We start from the raw sequence: 24,693 nt of genomic DNA, 5'->3' as shown, positions 1-24,693 counted from the left end.
CCCCAGGACCATGCCCGTCGAGCCCCTGGTCTCACTTGCCTCCACTCATGCCCTCCTGGATGCTCCCCGCACTCACCTGCAGCTGTCTGTGAGTGCTCGCCATTTTGCCGAGGGTTTTTTTTTCCAATGAGGGAGGAGGTAATTAAAATGTACATATTTAAATATGCGCACATTTGGGCTGGGAAATCTTAATCTATGCAATAGTAGAGGAATTAAATATGCACATTTTTAATTAGCTCCTTTTTTCATTAAAAAAATATACATGGCAAAATAGCAGGCACTCACGGACGGGACCCAGGGTGAGGGTGGGTGGCTTGCCAAGCTCATGGGGGCTCAGGTGGGGGCAGCGCTTCAGCGGGCACCTGCTGATCCCGGATGGGGGCGGGTTTCCACATTGGCACATTCCTAGTTGCTGTGAGGGATGACATAGGTGCCCATTTTGGTCCAGGAGACTGGTGGACTGCCCGCCCCCCCAAGCTGTTCCTGCCTAGCCCCTGCCTCCACTCAAACCCCCATGTTCACCGAGCTGCCTACACTTATTCAGGCCCCATCCTCCTGCGCAGCGATCGCCGATCATGTTGTGAAAAAAATATGTCGATTGCAAAAATGCGCACATAGACTTGTATACAAAATGTCGCCCATATACGCAATATCACAGGCGTAAATAGCCCAGTGCAGACAATTGAGCACAGGTCCAGGGGCATGCAAGTGGGGGCAGGGGCTGGGTGGGCACCTGGAGAACCTGACTGGGGGGTGGGTGGCATCCATCCGTCGTTGCTGTCCAAGACACTTGGAGAGCACCAGATTGGGGAAGGCTGCTCTAGCATGCCTTCCCCAGTAATCTTTTTTCTAAATTATTAAGCCCAAAGGCTTCAGCTTTTCCTTGTAGAGAAGGTTCTAGCTCCCATGATTATTTTAGCTACTGAGGAAGTCCCTAGTTCAAAATTCACATTCATTCACACACTACTACCCTGCTTACTAGGTTGTTTGTAAGAATTACTGAGATAAAAGTGGTATATAGATGATGATGATAATGATGATGATGATAATTACACACTTTGGGTTGTTGATGTATTAGCATTAAATTTTAAAGAGTGGTCATTTGTAATAAGGACATAAGAAGAGCCATGCTGGATCAGATTGAGGGTCCATCTAGTCCAGCATTCTGTTCACAGTGGCCAACCAGCTGTCGTCCAGGAACCCACAAGTAGGACACGAGTGCAACAGCACCCACCCACCCATGTTCCCCAGCAGCTGGTATACATGGGCATACTGCCTCTGGTACTGGAGGTAGCACATAGCCATCAAGCCTGTTAGGCACTGATACACTTCAGCTCCAGGAATTTGTCTAACCCCCTTTTAAAGCCATCCAAGTTGGTGGCCATCACTACATCTTGTGATAGCAAAATCCATAGTTTAACTATGTGCTGGGTGAAGAAGTACTTCCTTTAATCTGATAGAAATTAGGATATTCCCTTTGTTTTGTGGGGGAATTAAAGACAATGAGAAAACACACCTGGAGACCAATGGGTCCTGGAGGACCAGGGAAGCCTCGTGGGCCTTCATCACCTTTCTGTCCAAACATCCCTTGTTGTCCTCTTGGACCAGGCTCACCATCACCCCCCTAGAAGATTAAAACAAACACAGTTATCAATACATTTCACAGTCAAATTTCAAAAATATGATCCCAAATTAGTGAAAGTCAAAAAACAACAACTCCTACTAATGCCAGAGGTGTTCTGATGCTAAATTATGTGGCATTGAAATTAATGAGATTTAATTCCACATAATGAAGTTGGGAGAAGATTCTAAATTATAAAAAGAAAGCTACATTGTGCGAACATATTCTGACTCATTTATTCAATAGTTACAGTGAACTTAGACTTGTGTCCTCCAGATGCAATTAAAGTAAGTGGCCCAGTCATAATAAAGTCACCAAATGAGATTTTGTTATGTACTTTATTGATCAATGCAGCTACCGTGCTGGGAGTTGGCAGATGCTGGTTAATTCTAATTGGGGAATATTCATGTTAAGAGAACAATAAGCATTCTAACTTTTAAACTATGTTAGTTCTGTATAAAGGTCTGCCTAGAGAATGTGTGTGTGTGTGTGTGCATGCGTGCATGCACTGGGGGGGGGGGACAGGAACGGGTCCAGCACACAATTTGACTGCAATTCTCTAGGCTACATAAAAATCCCATTGACTTCAGTTGCATTTAAGCAGTCAAACAACATGTAAGATTGCAACCTTTATTCCATCCTTGTTAGTAAGTCCATAAAAGTTACTAGCTTGCAAAACAGACATTTTAAAGAGGTCATAAAATGGTGTGGGAGTTCGGTTGCCTGTCACAGTAATGTCATAGGTAGTATTCACCAGGGCATGTTCCACACAACAATATCACAACTGATGTATTGTGAGGTGAAAGGACTTTTTTTCTGGTTTGAGTGCTGGGAAAATACAATAAATCCACAATACTGGTGCTACCTTTCAAAGCTATCTAGAATCCGCACAAAAGTGGTGTATTTTGCTTCTCAGAAATTGAGCTGAAAAGATCCTAAGTGAAGAGGGTATCCAAAGAGCAAGTTCCCAGACTTAGGGTGCAATCCTATGAATGTTTAGATAGAAAAAAGTCCTACAACTCCTGGCATGGTTGGCTTTCTAAACATGCATAGAATTGCACCCTTAGTTTTTACATCTCTGCATGAAATTTAAACAGCTGGACAACCAACACAACAAATACCCCATTTTGTGGGCCCATTGCACATGCCTTACCCTGTGATTCAAAAAGGAATGTTGGGGAAACCACTGCATGCTGAAAATCAGCTTACCCACTTAGCATTCTGACTACAGCCATTACTTTGCTATCAACCCCACATTCAACTATGCAGAAATAAAAAAAAGTACCCTGATGCTAAACCTGAGTTACTAGAAACCCATTTTAAATGTTGCCTATAGCCACTCCACTCACAAATATCAGCAACCATCATTGGGAAAACTGGAGCTGATTCACACATGCAGGTTCATGAGTTGATGAATGCAATCAAGTGATGTGTGAATGAGCCATTAAACACCTTAACACCATAGCCAGAACTTTTCAGATCACCCAGTGTCATCTGTTTTCAATAGGGCCAGTTCATACATTCAACTGTGAATAATCAAATGATGATCAAGTGAACAAGCTCCTGTAAACACTAGTAGTGCTTCCATATGCATTCAGTAACATATCCTGTAATTAACTGATCCCAAAGCATTATCCCAATGTTTTGCTGCTGTTCATGCCTTTGAACTGATACACTCATGTAAGACTGAAACAGCAGAGTGCTGACCTAAGACTGGAGCCTGTAGTAAGCATGGGAACATACTGGCACAGATGCCTTGAGGATGTGATTTAAGATCTTCTCCATTTTAAGCTACATAAATTATGTCTGAAGTTTTGGTGTAACTAATGAGATTTCAGGAAAAAGGACTCATTTTTTATGCTTAACAAGCAGGATACTCACAGCTATACCAGGAGCGCCAACGGGACCTTGAAGACCCGGTGGTCCAGGAGGACCCTGAAAGAAAAGGAAAAGAAGGTAATGCCAGCATCTAAAGTCAGATGAGCAGCGGATCCACAGGAGGGTATTTTGCATTATTCAGGCCTAATAAGCATCTCCACATTTCTTTGGAGGGATGGTGCTGTTACTCAGGTCTTTTACATTCAAGACAGTGAAGTGTTATTTGTTCATCTCCCGAGGTCTTAGACTTGCTTGTCTACAATACATATGAAACTGACATTTATCAAAGGCAATTATGCTTGCAGTATTTCAGGATGTTTAAAAGTGGATTTCCATTCAGACATGAACCATGGTATCTCCCGGTTTTTAAAAAACCCGAAAATATATCCGATCTTTTTGAGATTTATGGACAGAAAAAAAAACTATAATTTTATTATCCATCTCCAAACTGAATGCTTCTTGTTGAAATCATATTTCCACAATGAAACTATAAATCAGCCTTGTGATTGGTCAAAATCTCCTATGCTGACTTCCATTTTATTTATCTATTTGCATTTTTAATCCTGCTTTTCAATAAAAAAGGCACCCAGAGCAATCCCCGCTCTCAGGCTTACAATTGAAAAGTATGCTACAAAAAGAAACAGGGATGGGGAGGTGGAAAGGAAAGGAAAGGAAAGGAAAGGAAAGGAAAAACCAAACTGAGGCACTAGTTCTGAAGTTAAAACAGTTGTATAACAACCAACTGCAATGGAAACAATTCAAGAGAGAACGGGTCAAAAATACTCTCTCAGCAGAGTTGATGGAATGGCCCTGCTTCGCAGACTGTTGCAGACTGATGGAATGGCTGCTGCTTAGTGACAGCTAAGGAAGCAGAAGAACCGAAGACAGTTGGGCGCAATCCTAAGCATGTTTAGACAGAAAAAAAGTCCTACAACTCCAAGCATTCACCAACTAACATGTCTGTCTAAACATGCATAGGATTGCACCCTTAGTCCCGCAGCAGAGTTGATGGAGTGGTCATTCTTACCATCACTTCCTCTGCTGCAGACTGATGGAATGGCACGTGTGATGGAAATATGTGTGATTGAATTGCACGGTGTAACAATAATCTGACCTAAACAAAAAAGTGGTTTACGTGAAGTCTATTTATTCTGTCCTAGGAAAGGACATTACCAATGAAGCTGTTTTTGAGTTAGCCACGCTAGGGTGTATAAATAAATTGGAATTTAAAACGATGTTCAGCAACCTGCCCTCACATTCCAAACAAGTCAGAGGGTTGTTTTTTTCTTTTATAAACCATATATTTCTTGAAAATGCTCCCTTTAGGACTGCTTGATTTGAGACTGATAAAACTAAATTAAGACTTGAATTTTGCACAGCAGAGCATCTTTTTAAAATAGGAAAGAAAACGGACAGGCATGTTTATATGCAGAGATGACCGAACAAATTAGAAGAACAACGTGATTGTAAAAAGGACCCAAGCACGTACATGGGCGATGGGGAATGTCCAAAATGTGAGGACTGTCAACAACCACAAAGCAACGGTGAGTATCCAAATTTGAATCAGGGCATTATAAAAGGTCTGCTGATAGTTTCCCTCATAAGGAAGGGGGATTTCTTTTCAAAAATACAGCGATAGCCCACACCACATTTTTTAGTTTTATTTTATATAAAATTGTTTAATCCCATCCTTAGGATGCCCAAGGTGACAACAAAACCAAAACAAAGCATTAAGAGAAAAAGATATCCATCATCAAATACATAATCCATTAGAAGAAATGCTCACAGCAAGACAAAGTCAGATGCGAAGAGAGCAGCAAGACGACGTAAAACAATAAATGATAAATAGCAGCAAATCAACCAGATATAAGCAGCGGCAGAAGCAGACCACAGGCAGCTCGGCTACCACTTTTCCAAACATCACTTGGTAATAAATACATGTTTTTATCGTCTGCTGGATGGCCTTTTGGAAGTTGGATAAGCAAATCTTTGGGGCTGTTTTCATTAAACCTGCTTGCTGCTGTTGGCTTGGCAACTGTGATGCCACCTACTGTCAAGCATATGGAGTGGCAGGACTTTTTCCCAACTTTAAAGCTGTAGGGGTAGGCACAGATCGTCCAGACAGCTGCAAAGCAAACTCCACCCTTCCCACTTCCCAGCTCCAAAACTGGGGGAAAGGTTGGAGATGGTTTAGCACCAAACATCGCTGGTGTTTCCTGCAGGCAATGGGGAAATGTTCCCTCTGTCAGGAAAGATCAGGTGTGGACAAGTAGTGTTGGGCTCTGCTAGCTAGGGTGTGCAGAGAGGCTTTAGAGAGGAAACCTTAACTGGGGGAGCTCCCTCACCCCACTTGGCCTTTCCATTGGAAAGGAGGGGCTGGCAGGGGCTGGCTGATGACTACAATTTTTGGTTTGGCCAGCAAGGCCAACCCAAAGCTGGTAGACCCCTTTTCCGAGGGAGAGAATTTCAAAGTTTAGGGAAGGTCCTCTCATACATGGCCCCCTGCCCCACTTCAGAGGAAACAAGGTACATGGATTAAGACCTCCAATCTGAGTGATCAGACAAGCTCATATTTGGAGGAGACAGTCCGTCAGATAGCCTGACCCTGGGCCCCAAGAATGCCCAAATACATCTTAGCTTAAATACTCCCTTGTTACTAGATGATACTGACTTTATTAGAGATCTGGGCCACCCAGAAAAGGGCTGAATTCTGGAGCAAAATGTGTTTCCATGTCTCAAGGACAGTGGTCCCCCAAGAACACAGAAGTTGGACATCTCTGAAACACTCGTGACACTGTCATTTAAAGGTGTTCTAAAGGAACACCAAGCCCTATTCCTTTGCTTTTATTGGTCTGAAATGTCAATGCCTCTGAAAAACATACGCCTCTTAACTGCTTGCTCAGCATATTGGTTTTTGATACATGTTTTCATTCATTCATTTATTTCCAAGCAATAAAAACAAGCAATATAGTAAAGGCAATAGTTTGAGGAAAAGAAAACACTCACATTTTCTCCCTTGTCACCTTTGCTTCCTTTCTGACCTGGTTCTCCAATTTCACCCTGTAATAGAAAGAAAGGAGTTAAATTTCTCCTTTAGAAGGGTTGGCTTTTCAGTTAACTGTGGTCAATCCTGAAGTGCCTTTAAATGTCACCTTATTATTCTCTCTGCCTTATGCCGCCTTTTAACAAGCAAGTACCTATGGAGGGCCATTTTGCATTGATCAATCACGCCTGGGTATGACAGATTAGTACAGGTATTGAGTGCTACGGCTCAAAGCACAACATGGCCTTGTGTTGAAACCAACTTTAATTGGATTTTAAATGAAGGAAACTGTTCTGTTTTTGTTTTTCGCCCCCACGCCTCCTTCAACAGAAAAGTGACTCTAATTGTGATCAACCGAAGGGCAGCTTCTTGTTTCTCTGTGCAACGTTATAGCAATTTGGATTGTAAGCAAATAAATACTGTTGACTTTGTAAGGCAGCGGTTGCATTCATATGATCATATCTAGGCTTAATAAGCTGAGACACAAACAAGTGTTTTGCGTGCAAGCACAGCCCCTTTGCACAACCCTTCGTGTGAGCCATGATTAAATAATGAATCCTCTAATTAGCCATAGTTTCCCATTTTATTCAAACTGGGAAACCATGGTTACCAGCTTCACAATATGCCAGGATCCTAAATCATGGTTTGAAGATTAAGATCCTGGCTTCTCCCAAAGGTGGTAACTGTAGTTTCCCAGTTCAGATGAAATGGGAAATTATGACTAATTTAAGAATTCCACATTGGATTCAGGCACTGCACAATAGGGGTGTACGAAGTACTTACCCTGTTCTGGTCCGGGGCATCCGCAGGTGGGGGGAGGCGATCCGGTCCTCCCCCCAGAATCCTCCCTGGCTGGCTCCGCGGGGAGTCCGCAGAGCCGCCGGCCGGCTCCGGCCACTGCCGGACTTTCAGCTGCAGCTGGTCTGTGGACGCAAATGGCGTCCAGTATAGGGGATGCCATTTGCGTCCCTGCCGTTGGCCGTGATTGGCTACATAAATATTTACATAGCCAATCATGGCCAATGGCAGGGACGCAAATGGTGTTCCCTACACCGGATGCCATTTCATATTGCAGCCCGACAACGGAACGAAGATGGCGACATCGACCAGCTGCCGTCAGGTAGGTTCCATCCCGGGGGGGATTTTGGGTGGTGGTGGTGGGGTAGTCCATTCCGCCACGGACTCTGGGGAGCCGGATTCCAAAGAATCCGGCCTCATTGGAGTCTGTGGTGGATTTCTCCGCCATCCCTACAGCACAAAGGGAGGAGCAAAGAAGCGATATGCATGGGCAAAAGGCTTGCTCAGATCTCAGCTTACTAGACCAATATATGATTGCCTAAACCAGGCCAGTGAGAATGAGCAAACGTATTCTCTAGGGATGTGGGAATCAGCAAAGTCTAGCTCATGAAGTTCTCCAAATTCCATCGAAAGCTTGTTCCAACTTGAGTCGGTATCAGATTGCGAGCTTTGATTTTGCATGAAAATCCATGCATAATTTTGAGTGTATTTTTCCAAATGTACACATTAATTGTGCACATCTTTGAACATACACATTCTTTTCCCATTGATGAAAGCTCATTTGTGTGCATTTTTCAAAAGTATGCATTTTTTTCATGCACTTTTTTTGAATGTATGCTTGCTGTTGAACACAATTGTTTTGGCCCACAAATCACACTGCAAGTTCAGAAATGTGTGGAGATCGACTGCGGATTACATCTGAGTCTGTGTTTGGTCTGGACTCTGGAGTGGAAGGTGAGAACTCGGTATATCCTGATCAAAAATGAACTGAAATGAATCTCTTATACATCTCTAGTATTCTCTCACCTGCAGAATATAATAGGTAGATAGTGAAACTATGGGTGGTTTGCCAATGTATAAAGGAGTGATAGGGGGAGTATTTACAAGGGAGAAATAGTGGGCAGGAGGGAGTATGCTTAACATTTACCCCACCTACCACACTTCCTTTGCAATACCTCCTCCCAGCCAGCTAGGTGCATTTCCTAGGCAATTGGGAAGAGCAGCAAGGAGATGGGGATCCAGAAAAAAAGGAATTGCTTACAGATAGTTTCTGGGCAAGAGAAGGATTAAACACCACCCCCCTCACTCAGCACCTCTCCGTGCTGAATCCTGCTTAGTATGTCAGTGGCAAACACAGGACTGAGAATCCTGTGTTTGCTTCTGAACATCATGTTACCCCCTATAATTGTTGGAAACTTTCATCTATAGCTTTGTCAGGAGTTTCCAAATATTTTTCTACTGCTTCTAGAGTATTGGGACCCACAAACTAATATCTCTGCCTGATCAGAAAGATGCACGTATGAAGCTCCCTGTGCTGCATTATTTTCAATCTCGACTCTTGCTGCTACTGGGTCAAATTAGATATTTTGGGGCCCCAGGCAAAATAAATTAATAATACCCTGTTCCTTTCTCCCATATCAGGAACTTTTTAAGTAGCTCATCAGAAATAATATGGAATATGTTGATACGGATAGTGTAGAACATTTCTGGGGTAAACACTAGGGATGCTGCTGGAGAAATTTGAGATGGATTAAAATGAGCTTGGATTTCTAAGAATCTGACCTGCAGAATCCGCAGCGGGGTGACCTCCTCAGGCCCTGCAGAGTCCGTGGACTTTCTTCTGGATGATTTTTTTTACTTTCCCGAAATTTATGCATATAAAACCGTAGAAAAATACGTACATATAATGGAATAGGGGACAATACACTAAATGTTACGTACTGGGGTAAATTACGTAAATACTTACGTAATTATTTAAGTAATTATTACCATATTTTTCCGTATGATGAAAAAAAAATCGCAACTGTCTGTGGTGGATGACGGAACGAAAGGCATCTGACAATCCGCAAAACACAGACGGAGCAGATTTTACACAGTCCGTACATCCCTAGTAAAACAACATGGCACACCAGAGACAGATGATTGTTATTGTTTGTCAGGTTTCCTGATTCCTCCCAGTGCACATGCTGAGGCAATCTGACACTGGACACCCAAATCAGTGAGATTTCTTTATTGCAGGGTATCCCACGGCAAAAGCTTAATGGTTACACTCTTCAGAAATCATATAGCTGATGGTCAGTAGCTATAGGTTCTATGTAATTCCAGAACAGTCCAAAGCTAAATGCTACTACCGTGACTGAGATCCTCATCAATGTGGTTTCCCCGTTGCCATCTCCATGGTTCTGAACACAAGGGGAGGGACTCTGGATTTCTGGCATACCTAACCCAGGCAATCCTTACACGGGGTTGCAAACCCCAGACAAGAGATGGGAATGATTATGATTCCTGAATGACCCCTCAGGCAATCAAGGGATAAATTCTTGAAAGGTCTAAACAAAACCACACCCATAGGGAGTCCAACTTTGAATCTTTTGTTGATAACTCCAAGCTACATGGTTGAGGCCTATCAAGATCAAGGGAAGGGTAAACTCAGACATGCAGGGAGTTCCATCCCACAGCTTTTGCATTGGTAACTCCACACACTGCATGCGTCCAGGCAGAGGAAAGTCGAAACCTCATAGATCAAACCCAGCCTGCCGATACGCTGAGCTGACCACAAACAAAGGCACACAATCCACAGCAAACGAGAGTTGAAGTCTATGAAAAGCCTCACAGTACTTTTCATGGCAAGTCTTTAGCAATCCAAAGTTCCAATTAAGGGAGAGTCCATGTGCAGAGTGCCTCCAAAAGCCCAGACGATGATGGATCCAAACCGAGAAGGCTTTGGGCAATGAAGACGCGATGTTCCTAGCAAAGGCTCTTCACCTTTGCATCAGCTTAAAAGGGAAGGTGTGACTGACTGTAAGACATCACTCTAGATCTCTTGACAGACACAGGCCTGCAGCCTTTCAGCAAGGCCCCTGTTTAACCAGGGCGTCACTGCTCAGCCCTCCAGCAGTGTCACTTCAACCTGGGTGGCCCTTCTGCAAACCACACCCACCTCTGTCAGGTTCTCATGGACAGCTTCCAGCCTCCCTGCCCACCAAGGCCAGACCAGCAGGTGGACAGGGAGTTGGGTGACGCCCCTGGCTCTGCTCTGAGAACACTGACAGAGATAAGCTGACACAGACTCTGACATTCCAGAGGCTGAATAGGCCCAAGCCCTTCCAGGCTACTTCCAATCAAATCCTGGCTATAACCTACAAGGCCCACTGCAGTACTGAAGCTGGGCCCTGACATTGTTTTTGAAGGAGCTGATGGTGGTATATAGTTGTTTTGTACCCACTAATTTCTACGATTTTAGCTACCTGGTATTTCTCAGTTGGGTGGTTCAAAAGCTAGCTGTGTGGCCTACTGGAGTCTCATGGGTGAGGCCAGGGTCCACACTACAAACTGCCTGCAATTCTCTTTACCACAGATGACAGTGGGCTGTGTGTGCACACAATGGACCACAATGGTTCTAGTACATCACCTTCAACACTGTAAAAGCCTGTCTTCTCTACCTACAAAATGGTGCTTCCAGAAAAGTGTTACCCACCCCTTACTCGGGGGTGCCCTAGGTAGCTACTTTATAGCTTCTCAACAGCCTCAGGAAGTTCTAGTGTTCTATGCAGGTGGACTTTGAACCAACTAAGAGGCACTAGCTAACATGATTTAAAACTACTCATTATCCTATAAAGGATCAAATCTTAAACATACTGAAATGAAAGGAAGCCTAACACTTTACTTTTAGATCCAAAAGATTTACCATTAGAATATGAATTGCTTCTTGCAAAGGGCAGTATCCAATTCAGCACTAACACTAATGTTAATTATGTTACACTAGCATAAGCAATCTCTAGTGCAACACCAATAGCGTTTGCTAGCATGACAGGCTTTCTGGGGAAATCCATCACACCAGCAAATGCTATTAGCGTTATGCTAGGGATCGTTTATGATAACTTGTGCAATGTAATTTACATTAGTGCTAGTGCCAAACTAGATACTTCCCTCTGTATTTTATGTATGATATTACATAACAGTATAGGATTATTACAGTGATCATTGTTGGGAATGGTTCACACTGTTTTTATCTCGTATATTTTCGAGATGGATTTAGAAATATGACACATCTACTTCTGCCACTTACACTGCATGGTCTTTATGTCCCAGTGTTTACCACATTTCTACCCCCTCCCCACTCTGTATCCCTGTATATCAGCCAAATGAGGATAACACTTAATACTTCTGTTGAAGTGGGCTCTAGTTCACAAAGATTATGCCACAATAAATCCGTTAGTCTTTAAGGTGCCACAAACGGTCTTTGAAATTTTGAAAGCTATAGAAAATCATTGGACAAATGCATAATTGCAGTCCACAGCAACTGACCTTGTCGCCATCTTCTCCCGGAGAACCAGCAGGACCAGCAGGACCAGGAAGGCCTACGGGCCCCTGTACTCCGTCACGTCCAGCTGGGCCTTGAGGACCTTTTTCACCCTGTTTTCAATAACAAGATATTATTTGTACTATTTACAGGTGAATAATTGACCATGCAGAATACTGAACTCATTAAAGAAAATACATCAACCAAGTATGTTAGTATCAACAAATGTCAGAGTGGTTCAATGAATCAAGTGCTGGACAGAGATCTGGGTTAATATTTGTCAGCTATGAGCTTTCTGAATGGCCTTAAGCATTTCACTATTTCCCAACTGTACCTCCATGTCTGTAACCTTATGGTCATCTTCGGAGGCCCTTCTCCATGTCCACTTCCATTTGAAGGTAGGTGGGTGGTTACTGGAGCAAGTGCCTTCTCCACTGTGGTGCCCCATCTGTAGAATGCCTTCTTAAGGGAGGCTCGTCTGGTGCCAACTCTGATGTCATTTCAGTGCCTGGTGAAGAGCTTTTTATGCCTTTGGGTTTATCTGTAAGCTGATTCCAGGTTTTGTTTTATCCATTCCACTGGATGCTATCTTTGCTTTTAACTGCTGCTTTCTGTGATTTTATCTATTTGCTATTGGTTTTATTTATTGTTATTATAAATATTGCATGTGTGCATATATGCATGTGTGTATTATATTACTTTGTTGTAAGCTGCTCTGGAAGTTTTACATACATGTATTTTAAATACAAGTAAAGAAATAACATGTATTAACAATGATATACCTTACAAGTGTTACTGACTGAATATATGGATTGTAGTAATGAAAAAATGCTAGCAAATATCAGCTTCTGTTCCTTAAACGTTCTTCAGGAGTGGTAAGCCAACACACACACACACATGAAAACTCAGAATTTACAAAGCCCCCGCCCCAACGGAACTGAAAATCCCCCTACTTTTGCAAGGGATGAATGACTCTGAGAAAGTGGAGTGGGGAATAGTTGGCATCACTCTAGTTTCAATCTCAATGAAAAGGCCTGCAAAAATAAAAACATCTCTGCCTGGCACTGAAATGACATCAGAATAGGCTTGAGATGAGTTTCCCAGGGAAGGGCACTCCAGAGGTCAGACAACCCAACTAGTAAAAAGGTCCCTTGGCCAGTCACCACTCACCTCACTTCTGCTGAAGGCAGGGACACCTGAAGGAGGGCCTTCAACGAAGATCTTAATGGATGAGTAGGATCATATGGGAGGGGGCTGTTATTCAGGGACTAAGGACCCAAGCCATGTAGTACTTTAAAGGTAAACAACAGTGCTTTGACTTGTCTGTGGAAATGGACTAGTGGTGTTGTTTTAAAACTAGTGAGATACATTCCAATGGGCTGGCCCCAGTTAGCAGCTGCATTTTGCACTAACTGAAGCTTCCGAACAGTCTTCAAAGGCAGCCCCGCATACAACACGTTGTAGTAGTGTAACCTGGAACTGTCTGGCAGACACTGTATTTACACTCCACCTGACTGGCTACAACAGATGAAGCTGAATGTCTGAGCTGTTGCAAGGAACAGAGTTTCATATCATTGATTGGCTGTAGTGGGATTATTTCCGGTTCTCTTCAGAGCTTTCTTATAGAAACCTTCCAATGTTACATTCACAGGTCCACTTTGGCAGATTCAAAGTCACAGCATTCAAGTTTTCTAAGAACTTGCCTCCTAGTTGCTCGCTCAGTCAAAAAGATAAGACTCATACATATAAATTACAAAACTCAGAAGGTTACATTGCAAAACAGCTTAAGTTGTTACTGTAACCATTGTTTGCATTTCAGGATTTCAATACTTTTTATGATAAGTGCATTATAAATAATAGACAGAAAATAGAAATGAAAATACAGATAATATAGCCTGCAAGAGATTACAGGCAGAAATATAAATGAAAATATATGAAAGGAAGGGAAATCTCATGAATACATTTTTTCAATTTTATAGTTGATGAGACAGATCTTGTCAATATAATATAGTTAATGTAAAGTCAGTAAAACTGGGGGGGAGGGAGGAGGAATGGAATGAAGGACCTGAAAGAAAGCTGGAGCACTGAACAGGAGCTCTCCACACTGCAACATTTGGAGGCATATCCCTCTTCTATATAGAAATAAAGATACATTCAGCCAGAGTAAGTTAGTTGCCCTTAGGTCCCATTGAAATCCATATGAAAAGTTAATCATGACTAAGGGTGCAATCTTATCTAGATAGGCGGCTGCCTCTGAACTTGGAGGTGACCGCCTAACCAAAGCAAGGCAGGAGAAGCACAGGGGAATTGTTCCCTCCACGCCTCTCCTGCCCTGCTTTTTCTGTTAGACAGCCGTTTTTGTCTGTCTAGCTGCAGGGGGGGGGGCGAGCAGGAGAGGAGGCTGCTGTACAACACACAGGATGTGTCATAGAGGCAGATACGCTCTCCCCACCCTGGAATGCTCCCAGCCCCGCCACTTTTCAGCTGCTCCGCGCTCGTTTTCCATGCACGGAGGATGGAGCTTATCCGCGCTGCCTCTGAGGCAGCGTGGACGTGGGGGGATGTCAGTTTTCCAGGAACCGACCTCAGAGCATGGGCTCTGAGGTCAGTTCCCAGAAAACAGCATATTCTATGGCCATCTTGCTGCTGTCTAGCGTCCACAGGATTGCTCTCTAAGTGACGTCCCATTGACTTGGGAGCTCAACTAACTTTGTCTGGATCCAACCGAACGTACTTGTAATAAATATTAAATTTTTAATATTTAATTAATAAATAAATATTTAATAAATATTACATATTTATATTAAACTATATCGAACATCTAAAAGATGTTCTTGATAAGAAGTCTGAGGCTTGAGGGAATAGACACAATATTTTACAGAAAAAGACATATACTACTACTTGTGTCTATGAAGTTCTGGAGGATTTGTTTTCTACTTCTTTGTTTAAAACATGTTTAGAAATTGTGTTTTGTGGTGTGTTTTTTTAATACTTAAGAAGGATTCTTATTTACCTGTAATTTTGGACCAAGATCCAAATTGCTGCTTAGACTCTGGACTGAACTAGATGCTACAAAAAAAAAAAGTATAGTTTCTGCCAAAACCAACTATCATGTGTAGAGCTTCAGCTGTTCCTCTGTAATTTTAAGTAAAACCTATTGGGGCCTGGTATTACTGTGATCTTTTGCAGCCCCCAGCCAGTGGCAGCCCACTGGAGAGGAAGCAAGGAAACACTGGACATAACAACACTAGGATATGAGGTAAAATTACTAGACATTTCAGAGGGGGAGCTCTGTGCTCTGCTGTTTTCAGCACCAGCCATGTGTTCTTTTATAATGCCCAGTTCTACCCTCACTGCACTGCTAACCCACTGGAATTTTAAAACATGTTTTTCTTTGAACCGCAGACTGCCCTGCCATGCCACAAAGCACTCACTGAAACTCTCCTCATTTTCAAAAGCGAATTGCCACGCAGCACGTTGGGTCCGCCATTAGAGAAAAACAAAGACCCCCCCTTGGGCTCTTAATGGGTTTGATGAGTTCTGGGCAGTAGGTTTCTTTTACTGATGGGATATACTGGAGTTTTTGACAAGGGGAAAAAGTAGACATACATACTTTAGAACAGTATAGTTTAACTTTTATTAGACAATACACAAGATCTTTTTCTGTATAGAGGCCTCTGTGTATCTGTATGACACTGAACTTCTAGCAAAAAGCTCGCATGAAGCTGCTTCCTTATATCTGAGGTACATTTCCATTCCATCCAGCTGTGTATAGGTTTTCACTTACAAGTTACACATGAATAAAAAGATAGCAGAGAGCAGGAGCAACTGGTAATGAAATCTGATAAGAAAATTAGAACTAAAGGGGTACTTTGTAAAAGAGAGCACCAGGGGCACTAAGTTTAAATCAAAGCTACAGTTTGACAAAATATTGTATAATCGACGGCAGCCACTACCAGTCTCATAATTTTCAGCTTTGTTTAACCCTTCTCCCCAGGCCTTAGGGCTTGAAAAACTGTGCCAAAAATGTCATCGAGTTTAATTAAATTTCTGCAGTACTCTACTGTAAATAGAAAGGGAGTATGCCAGGCACATATGCAATAGAAAGGTATTGGAGTGTGAAGAGCTAACATTATTGGATATGAAAAGTAATAACTTCTGTAATATAACAGTCTTATGCGTCCTTCTTTTCAGTATTACTCACCGGAGCTCCCTTTTCTCCTGCTGGCCCAGGAGGACCCTGAGGACCAGGACGCCCTGGTAAACCAATTGGACCAGCAGTACCAGCTGGGCCACGTTCACCTGGTGAACCCTGGAATGAAAAGAAGAGAATCACTGAACACCCCATTCAAGGATCAGTAATGTAAGCTGTTGGCAGATTGGTATTGCTAACAGATTGTCAGATACCCTAATCCTTCCAGTGAGATGCCTCCTACTTCCGTGGTATAAGTTAGAGGAAGTTGGCTTATCCAGGCCAGGCTACTGGGGCATCCAGTCTAGTGCTGTATATTTTCTCTCTGGCAGCAGATGTCTGAGAAATGCTTTCTCAGCCCTATAATCTCACAACCCTCTTAGCAGGAGATGCCAAGGAATGGATCTGGAACTTTCAGCACAGAACTGAGTTCTGCCTTTGGACATATCTAGGGTAACAACTTGACAGAATAGTCCTGTGGGTCTCACACATACTTGAAAGCAAAACTGTGTCATAGAGTAAAAAAAGAAGAAAAAAAGACATCTTTCTGCAGACATGGCTATGAAAAATGGTAAGTTTTGAAAGTGAACTTATTTTTAAAAATCTCTTGTGACCATTCTCCTGGATCCACTGAAAAGTCACGGCTTCCTGTGATGGATTCAAGCAGTTCAAATGAACAGCTTTTTATCCACTTATTGGAGCTTATCAGGCACAGAATGGGTGGATTATCTCAATACTACTTTCTCCCTGTTCATGGGCAGAGCAGTCTGCCATTCAGGATTATGTTGCTGCAATAGGGGATACTCACACATTTCAGAAGTACAAAGGGCATCTGAACTTATTTGCTAGAAAATAGTTCCCCCACAGATACATCCCACAAATCTCTGAAAATAATGGAAGTCCATGACTAGCTGCTGTTCTGGACCTCTGAACTCAGTGACATGGGTTAACTCCAGAATAAATTAAATTGTAATGCAGGAACAAAACCTGGGACATATTGAGAATTGTGCCCATACTACAAAGATGACCTTATGCATGCCATGTCAAGAAGGGGAAGTTTATTACATGGGCACATTACTCAGGGACACATTATGATGCTGTGTGATGTGTAAGACAGCCTTGAATCAGTTAATAGTAAGGTGAGAGCTCTGCCTAAAAAGAACAGCCTGTAATTGCAGCTGCATTCTTGCAGGAGTGAATGCAAATAGTTTCACACATTATGTGGAGGTGAACACAGACTTCCCACTCATGGGTGGAGCCATCCACTTCCACTCTGTGGAGTTTTGTCAGAGAAAAGGATGGGAGCTCGGCCAAAACTCTGGAAGAGCTTCCGCAATTTACTGTGGGCATGCACAAAGAGCCCTAAGTCTCAGTATACATGCTTGAAAATCTTGGTACACGTGAGGTGGGGGTGCTGGTACAGCACCCAGGGACATACTAGGCTTTGCGTTATATGCCAATACAGTGGAAGTGTTTTTACTAGTCTCTCACTGCATTGGAGACTTTCTGCCATGGAATGTAGCCTACCCCATAATAGAAGGCATGATGGGATTGGTAAAATCAGTGTTCTTCTCTTGATCAGAGATATTGGGGATGTGAGGGATGCCTAGTGCACCCTAGGGTACTGTGTTAGAATCCTGTCTCACATGCCCCAAGGCCTCTGAGAAACCAAAGGCCACCCTTCATTTTCAGAGCAGGTCCAGGAAGAGCCAAAAAAAACAGTGGAAGGAGTCTAGGCCCAGAGCTCGAGAAATGCTCTGGTACATATATTTTATTTATTTACATTTATTTGCCGCTCCACATCTAATCAGATTCTGGAGCAGTGAAATACCAGAAATAATGGTTTGGGTCCAAATTCTAGTGGGGGGAAAATTCAAGCATTATTCCTAAGATTTTCCACTGAGTGTATATTCAATGGGGCCAGTTCCCAAATTAGTGTTGCTCTATGATATACATGTGTAAATATGTGTCTGTCACATTCATATTTTACATTTTTAGGTATACGTCTGAAAAAAGCTCAGTTCCAAAATACACGTGACACATTTTACTGCACTGAAATGATCTCTTCCCCCCACCCCCGCTTCTTTTCCTCTCATGGTTTTGGTTGTAGGAACATAGGAAGCTGCCTTATATAGGAACATAGGAAGCTGGAACATAGGAAGCAGCTTAAGATGTTTGAAGCAGCTAAAATGGAAGCTGGGATATAGGAACATATAGGAAGCTGCCTTATAGCTTAGTAACATAGGAAGATGCTTTATATGGAGTCAGACCATAGGTCAATCTTGTTCAGATTTGTCTAACTTGACTGGGCAGTGGCCCTCCAGGCTTTTGGGGAAGGGATCTTTCCCAACACTACCTGGAGATGCCAGGTAGTGAACCTGGGATGTTCTGCACACAGAGCATGTGCTCTACCATTGAGCTCTGTCCCCTCCCTAAATGCCCATTTTCAGTGGAAAAACCGACAGCGCAAAAAGGGTTAAGACATCCCTCTCTCACATACAGGGCTTTTGTGGCCCTTGCCAGTCTCCATTTCTGCATTTTGGAAAACTAAAAATACATAGGGAAACTAGGCATGACTCAGGAGTTACATATAGTTTGACACTCAGGTGGACACCTGCAAAATATAATGTGTGAAGAGGCCCTTAATAGGCAGAATCTTTCAGTACTTGCTGAATTAAAAACAGGGCCCTGTTTAAAACTGGAATAATGTTCCCTTATGGGTAATAAGATTGCTGATATTTGTTCCTAGAAAGTGTCAAGCATTTTAGGTTTAGAAATATCTCTTGTGCTTGAAATGCTTTTCTCTTTGCATTTGGGCTCTTTGATGACCACCCCCGTGAAGGCTCCTCCTCCTCCAGTTGTCACCACCAGAAGCCATTCCAGCAGGCTGTGCTGAAGGAGATGAGAGTAAGAAGCAGGGCTGTTCCACCACCCCAGCCCTACAGAAATATTTATTCCTCCCGCCTTCCCTCCCATTTTCCTTGTGTGTGGTGTATTTTTAGATTGTAAGCCTGTGTGTAGGGGCTGTCTCCTTATTTGTAAGCTGTTCCAGGAGCCTTTTTTGGCTGAGAAGGGGGATACAAACACTCTAAAGAAATGAGGTCCATTTTAGATTGCCTAAACCTATTTTTTTTTAAAACAAAACAAAACCTTCCGCTTATAATAGAAAAGGTGAAAGTTTTCCCTCCCTCCCTCTGACACAACTGATCGCATGCCCAACTCAGAAACATGATGGGAGAGGATGAGGGTTCGTCTTAGATATTAACATGGCACAACTGAAAAGCACAGAAAAGGATTAATAGTGCTTTCTTTGATTAAGATGCCCAGAGAGTGAGAATTAAATTTCATGGCAAACACGTTTGTTGAAAAATGAATATATGCGACAGACTTCAAAATCAGGCAGAAATATCCCCAAATGGAAAGAAAAAATAAAAACAATGAGGTTCTGGACTCATAGCCTCACCCTTCCCCTGTGTGTACTTTACTGAGGCTCTGAGGAACAGAGAACTGAGAGCCAAGCTACATGATCAAGAGACTCACACAGAACAGCTCTTGATGATGCCACCTCAGACTGTCTGAGGTAGGGAACCACAGGAAAAGGGTAGCCTAAAATTCTTCTCCCTCACATGTCAGTTTCTACATCCAGGAACTTTTTTTATATATATATATAGAAGGCAACATACAAGTATGCAATCCTTTGCCTGAAGTAAAAAGTTGTATAATCCACACTTGATCTGCATCATCCGATTCTGTTGTTTCCTTGCTGTCACTCAGCTTTCAGCAGAACAGGGAGAGATGGAAAGCAGGGAACATGTACAGCACTCAGATGGTAGTGATTTCACAACTTCCCTCCCTAGGCTTGGACCCAAGTAAGGTGTTTACACACTAGAACAGGGGTGGGGAACCACAACCCAGCCCTCTTTCAGCCCGAGGGATGGATTCCATTTTGGAGACGCTCTTGGGTGCTGCATCCCAGCGCTGGGTAGGGCCACAGGCAAAGGGGGTGGAGCCAAAGGCGAAGGAGGTGGAGCCAAAGTTTTTTTTTTTTTTTTAAAGGCAGCATATTCTAGCTTAAAGCCCTTACTGCCTGCAACTAAGCCTTAGGGGAGGCATTTCATCATTTTAGAAAAGGGAAAGAACTGTGCAAAAGCCAGGAAACTTTTGGTGGCTGAGGGAAGGGGTTGGGGCCTTCTGGGGGTCCCCAGGATTGGCAACCCAGGAGGGCTGGATTTGGCCTTTGGGCCTGAGGTTCCCCAGCTAAAGCAATATTGCTCCAATGACTTAAGGATATTGAGATGCTATCTCAGGCGGCTGGGATCAAGGGTTGTCAATCCAACTGCTTTTATGCCTCTTTTATTCCTTCATATCACTCTCTTCCAAAATACCTGGTAGATTTACCAAATGTTAAAATGAGGGTTGCCTTTGCTTGGGCAAGATTAAATGTTCTTCCTTTGGCAGATTGGGTGGGTCTGCAGAAAGGGGTTCCTAAGAAGGACAGAGTATGTGGTTGCAATTCTGTATCGATGGAAGATGTTATTCATCTACTTCTAGAATGCTCTATTTATAATGATCTCAGGATCAAGTATATTTATCTGTTGCTAAAATCATTGAAGGGAAGGTCATCTCTTGTAAAGGTTTGTTTTTTATTGTCTAACGCGGACAAATACTTATCTTTCAGAATGTCTGAATTTCTTGTCAACACTCTACAGATGTGTGTCACAAAGCTGAAAGGCTGTATGGAAAACTATTCAACTTTTGATGGTTCATTAGTAGAGTTTTAATTGCTAAGATACAATATATTCTTTGGTTGTGCTAGAAGATTGGGTACAACTCCTGATGTACCACAGCTTCACTCCTTTTCCACCCCCTTGGACTTTCTGGGCTGGCACAGAGGGCTCGCCGCTCTCCATCTGTTGTGGACCTACAGTTGTGATGGTGGAAGGATCATGAGATCCATGCTGATGTAACGTATCGTGCAACATCACAGGCTCCATTCAGAGGCTGAAACTGCTATTCTAGTAAGGATGGCTGGCTGGGGAATGCTAGGAGTTGTAAGACTTTTTTCCCATCTAAACATGCATAGGATTGCATCCTAAACCACTTTCCATACTGGAGCCATGTGGTTATTGCTGGAAAATGCTCTGCCTGCCCTGCTCTGAGATCCAATCCTCACAGTCCACACTGAGAGGTTCATGTGGCTGTTATCAAAGAAAGCTACCAGACGTGACTAGGCATTTGCAGGGGTTTGCTAACTAAAAAACCTGATTCTCGCAGAACACACCAGTGACAACCGCACACTTCCCTCAGTCAGCACACATTGCCAGGGCTAGAATTCAGCAGAAGCTAATTACTCTCTGGTAGCAGCCACACACTGAAGTGGCCATGTGATGGGGGGGAGCCCTTAACCATTTCACAAAGACAACTTTGCTTTAAAATGGAAAACAAAAACAAAAACCTGACAACCAGCAGCCATTAGACAGTTCTGTTCTAAGCTGAGTTTCATATTTAATCTAAGGGACAAACTGCACATTACATTATTCATGTTTGTTGTTGTTTTCAAAAAAACACGTGCTTAAACTAGCCAATTTTGTTCTTGAAGAAAAGGGAGTTGTGGGTCTCTTTTGTAGAACATGTTCATGGGATAGCTCACAACAATATATTGTTCCTGGGAAAAGCTATTTCCTCCCCAGCTACTGTGAGGATTGCAGCTAAGCTCAGAGGAAAGAGGGAAGTCTGAGGGAGGTGGCAGGTGATATCATAGCCCCTGCTAATAATAAAGTCCTGGAGCTTCCACCCTGGGCACCCAGGCTCCACTACACCACTGCATACCACTTTCCTGCTGAAAAGCACTGCCTTCCCAGCTGCTGTTTGCCCCAGAAGACACTGTTTGCAATAAGCAACACCTGCAAGGGCAAATCACAGCTGGGGTGGGGGATATTATTCTTGGCAGAAAACCAGTACAGATTCCTGATCTGGCTAGTTGGTAACATGTTCCAGATCAGGGCCCCACAGCTGCTTTTTCTTCCAAACCAACGCGGTGAGTTTTGGCATGACCTTTTAAAAGCACAGATAACGTAACCTGCTGTTTGGCCCTACCTTCCATGTATTTCGGAAAGAAATGAATGCTATTCATAGCCATCCCTTTAGCATTCTTTATAAACAATGTTTTCCAATTTCCTGCCACTAGGGGCTGCTTTTTTTCTATCTTGTAATATTTAATGTAACAGGGAAAGACAATTTCCCCCCTGCGGATAACAGCAGGTTTCAGATAGGCCAATACGTTTACGGTGATAGTTTCTTCTGTTTATGGACTCATTAGTTCCCATAATTACCAGGGAACTGCTATGGATGGATCTGAATGACATATGTTTGTGTACTGTTCACAAGAGCACACACACACATAACAGCATGAAATAAATGAAAAGAAAGCCATTATTCATACAAATATTTGTTTCCATGAAATATTCCATTGTCCTTTAAGTAGGCAAATTCTACTTACAAGTGGTCCGGGTGGTCCTTGCGGGCCTTCTCCTCCTTTCAGACCAGCTGGACCCTACAAAGCAGGAATCAACAGCATCATCATCCAATTTGACGATTGATGCTGCACAGCATTTTAAAGCAACTGAATATTCCTTTAATCAATTGTATGTCTAGAATATGAACATGTAGTATGTGGGTTATTTAGTCATTAATTCCTTAGAGGCTTAAAGAAAAAGCAAAAAACAACATCACAACTTTTTCTAACAGAAGCTTTTATCAACATCTAGATCAAGTAACCATTCAGTGGTTACTGCCTGATAAGCACGTAACCACTAATTAAGATGGTCAGTCCTAAATAGTCAATATCTTTCTGCAGAGTTTAGGCCAGGTGTGGTCAGCTTTGTGGATGTGGGAGGCTGGAGTCCTAGTGTTGGTTTTTGAGGGCTTTGGGCAAGACACCCTCAATGGCCCCCCTCCTTCAGTGAGTCTACCTTCTCATCACCATTGTCACCAGCTGCTACTGCTCCTCATCCTCTTTCTCATTGCTCCCACTTTCTTGCTTGGCAGGCAGAGAGCCAGTGAGTGGGTAGGCAGTGGCATCTACTGCTCCTCCTTCTCACCACCACTGTTGTCTGTGCCAGAGCAAGCAACAGGTGAACAAGCAGGTTGCAATGATGAAGCATAGGAGCAAGTCCAGGGGCTCTTGTCAGTGGGCTCTGCTGGGGTGTGATGGGGCCAGATGCCATGATCTTAGTTTTTTTAACGTTGAGTTTCAAACCAGCTTTTGCACTCTCCACTTTCACCCTCAACAAGAGGCTCTTTAGATCCTCTTCGCTTTCTGCCATTAGGGTGGTATCATCTGCGTATCTGAGGTTGTTATAATTCTCCCGGCGATCTTAATTCCAACCTGTGATTCATCCAACCCGGCGTTTCTCATGATGTACTCTGCATATAAGTTAAATAAGCAGGGCAACAATATACAGCCTTGTTGTACTCCTTTCCCAATTTTGAAGCAATCGGTTGTTCCATGTCCGGTTCTTACTGTTGTTTCTTGTCCCTCGTACAGGTTTCTCAGGAGACAGGTAAGGTGGTCTGGTACTTCCATCTCTTTAAGAATTTGCCACAGTTTGTTGTGATCCACACAATCAAAGGCTTTAGCATAGTCAATGAAGCAGAAATAGACATTTTTCTGGAATTCTCTTGCTTTCTCCATGATCCAGCAAATGTTGGCGATTTGATCTCTAGTTCCTCTGCCTCTTCGAAACCCCGCTTGTACTTCCAGTAGTTCTCGGTTCACATGCTGCTGAAGCCTACCTTGTAAGATTTTGAGCATACCCTTGCTGGCATGTGAAATGAGCGCAATTGTACGGTGGTTTGAACACTCTTTGGCATTGCCCTTCTTTGGAATTGGAATGTAAACTGACCTTTTCCAGTCTTGTGGCCACTGTTGAGTGTTCCAAATTTGTTGGCATATTGAGTGCAGCTAGGGATGGCGGAGAATTTCTCCCCGAAACTTCGGGGGGCCGAGCGCCAACGTGTTCGGCCCCCCGAACAAGTTTTGGGGAGAAATCCTCCGCACCCCCCCCCCGGGACGGGACTTACCTTCGCCGAATGTCCCTCCCGGCGGCGGGTCCGGGCGGCGGTTCGGCGGGTGTTCGTGCGGGGCGGGAGCGGCAGCCGGTCTTTCGACCGGCTGCCGCCGCTGCCATTCCAAGAAAAGAAAAAAAAAACGCCCCCGTGATAGGCTACGTGACGATTAACGTAGCCTATCACGGCTAGATTTGCAAACTCAGCCGTGATAGGCTACGTAAATCGTCACGTTGCCTATCACGGGTGACTTAAAAAAAAAAAAAGCGCATACGAATAATGGCGGCCCCCATAGGGAGCTGCCATTCCCGTTCCTTATTTGGTCGCTGTAGTCTACGTAAAGATTTACGTAGACTACGGCGAAAATAAGGGCAACGCAGATCTAGCCGTGATAGGCTACGTTAATCGTCACATAGCCTATCACGGGGGCGTTTTTTTTTTAAAAAAAAACTTTCGAGTTCGCGGCCGGGCGAGGCGGGAAGCCTCCTCCCCGGCCTGAATTTCGGCTGGGTGAGGCGGGAAGCCTCCCCCCCCAGCCTGAACTTCGCGGGGGGAGCAGCGAAGCGCCTCCC

General features: G+C 43.4%; 1 protein-coding gene across 1 annotated transcript in view; it reads right to left on the bottom strand.

The window, feature by feature from the left end:
• The window catches only part of COL11A1 (collagen type XI alpha 1 chain), a 331,740-nt gene that overhangs the window by 59,188 nt on the left and 247,859 nt on the right, over positions 1-24,693 (bottom strand). Inside the window, exons 41-46 of the mRNA XM_084851680.1 lie at positions 22,554-22,607; positions 16,067-16,174; positions 11,868-11,975; positions 6,506-6,559; positions 3,503-3,556; positions 1,517-1,624 (exon numbers count right to left, since the gene is read on the bottom strand). Of these exons, the coding sequence (XP_084707806.1) occupies positions 1,517-1,624; positions 3,503-3,556; positions 6,506-6,559; positions 11,868-11,975; positions 16,067-16,174; positions 22,554-22,607 (486 nt within the window). The remainder of the gene's footprint in view (positions 1-1,516; positions 1,625-3,502; positions 3,557-6,505; positions 6,560-11,867; positions 11,976-16,066; positions 16,175-22,553; positions 22,608-24,693) is intronic.

Source organism: Heloderma suspectum, chromosome 4 (genome assembly GCF_057233095.1).
Source record: "Heloderma suspectum isolate Gila_16-S chromosome 4, 16-S_ref, whole genome shotgun sequence".
In the NCBI taxonomy this organism is placed as follows: Eukaryota; Metazoa; Chordata; class Lepidosauria; order Squamata; family Helodermatidae; genus Heloderma; species Heloderma suspectum.
Note: the sequence above shows the minus strand (reverse complement) of the source record. Positions and strands in the feature narration are given on the sequence as shown.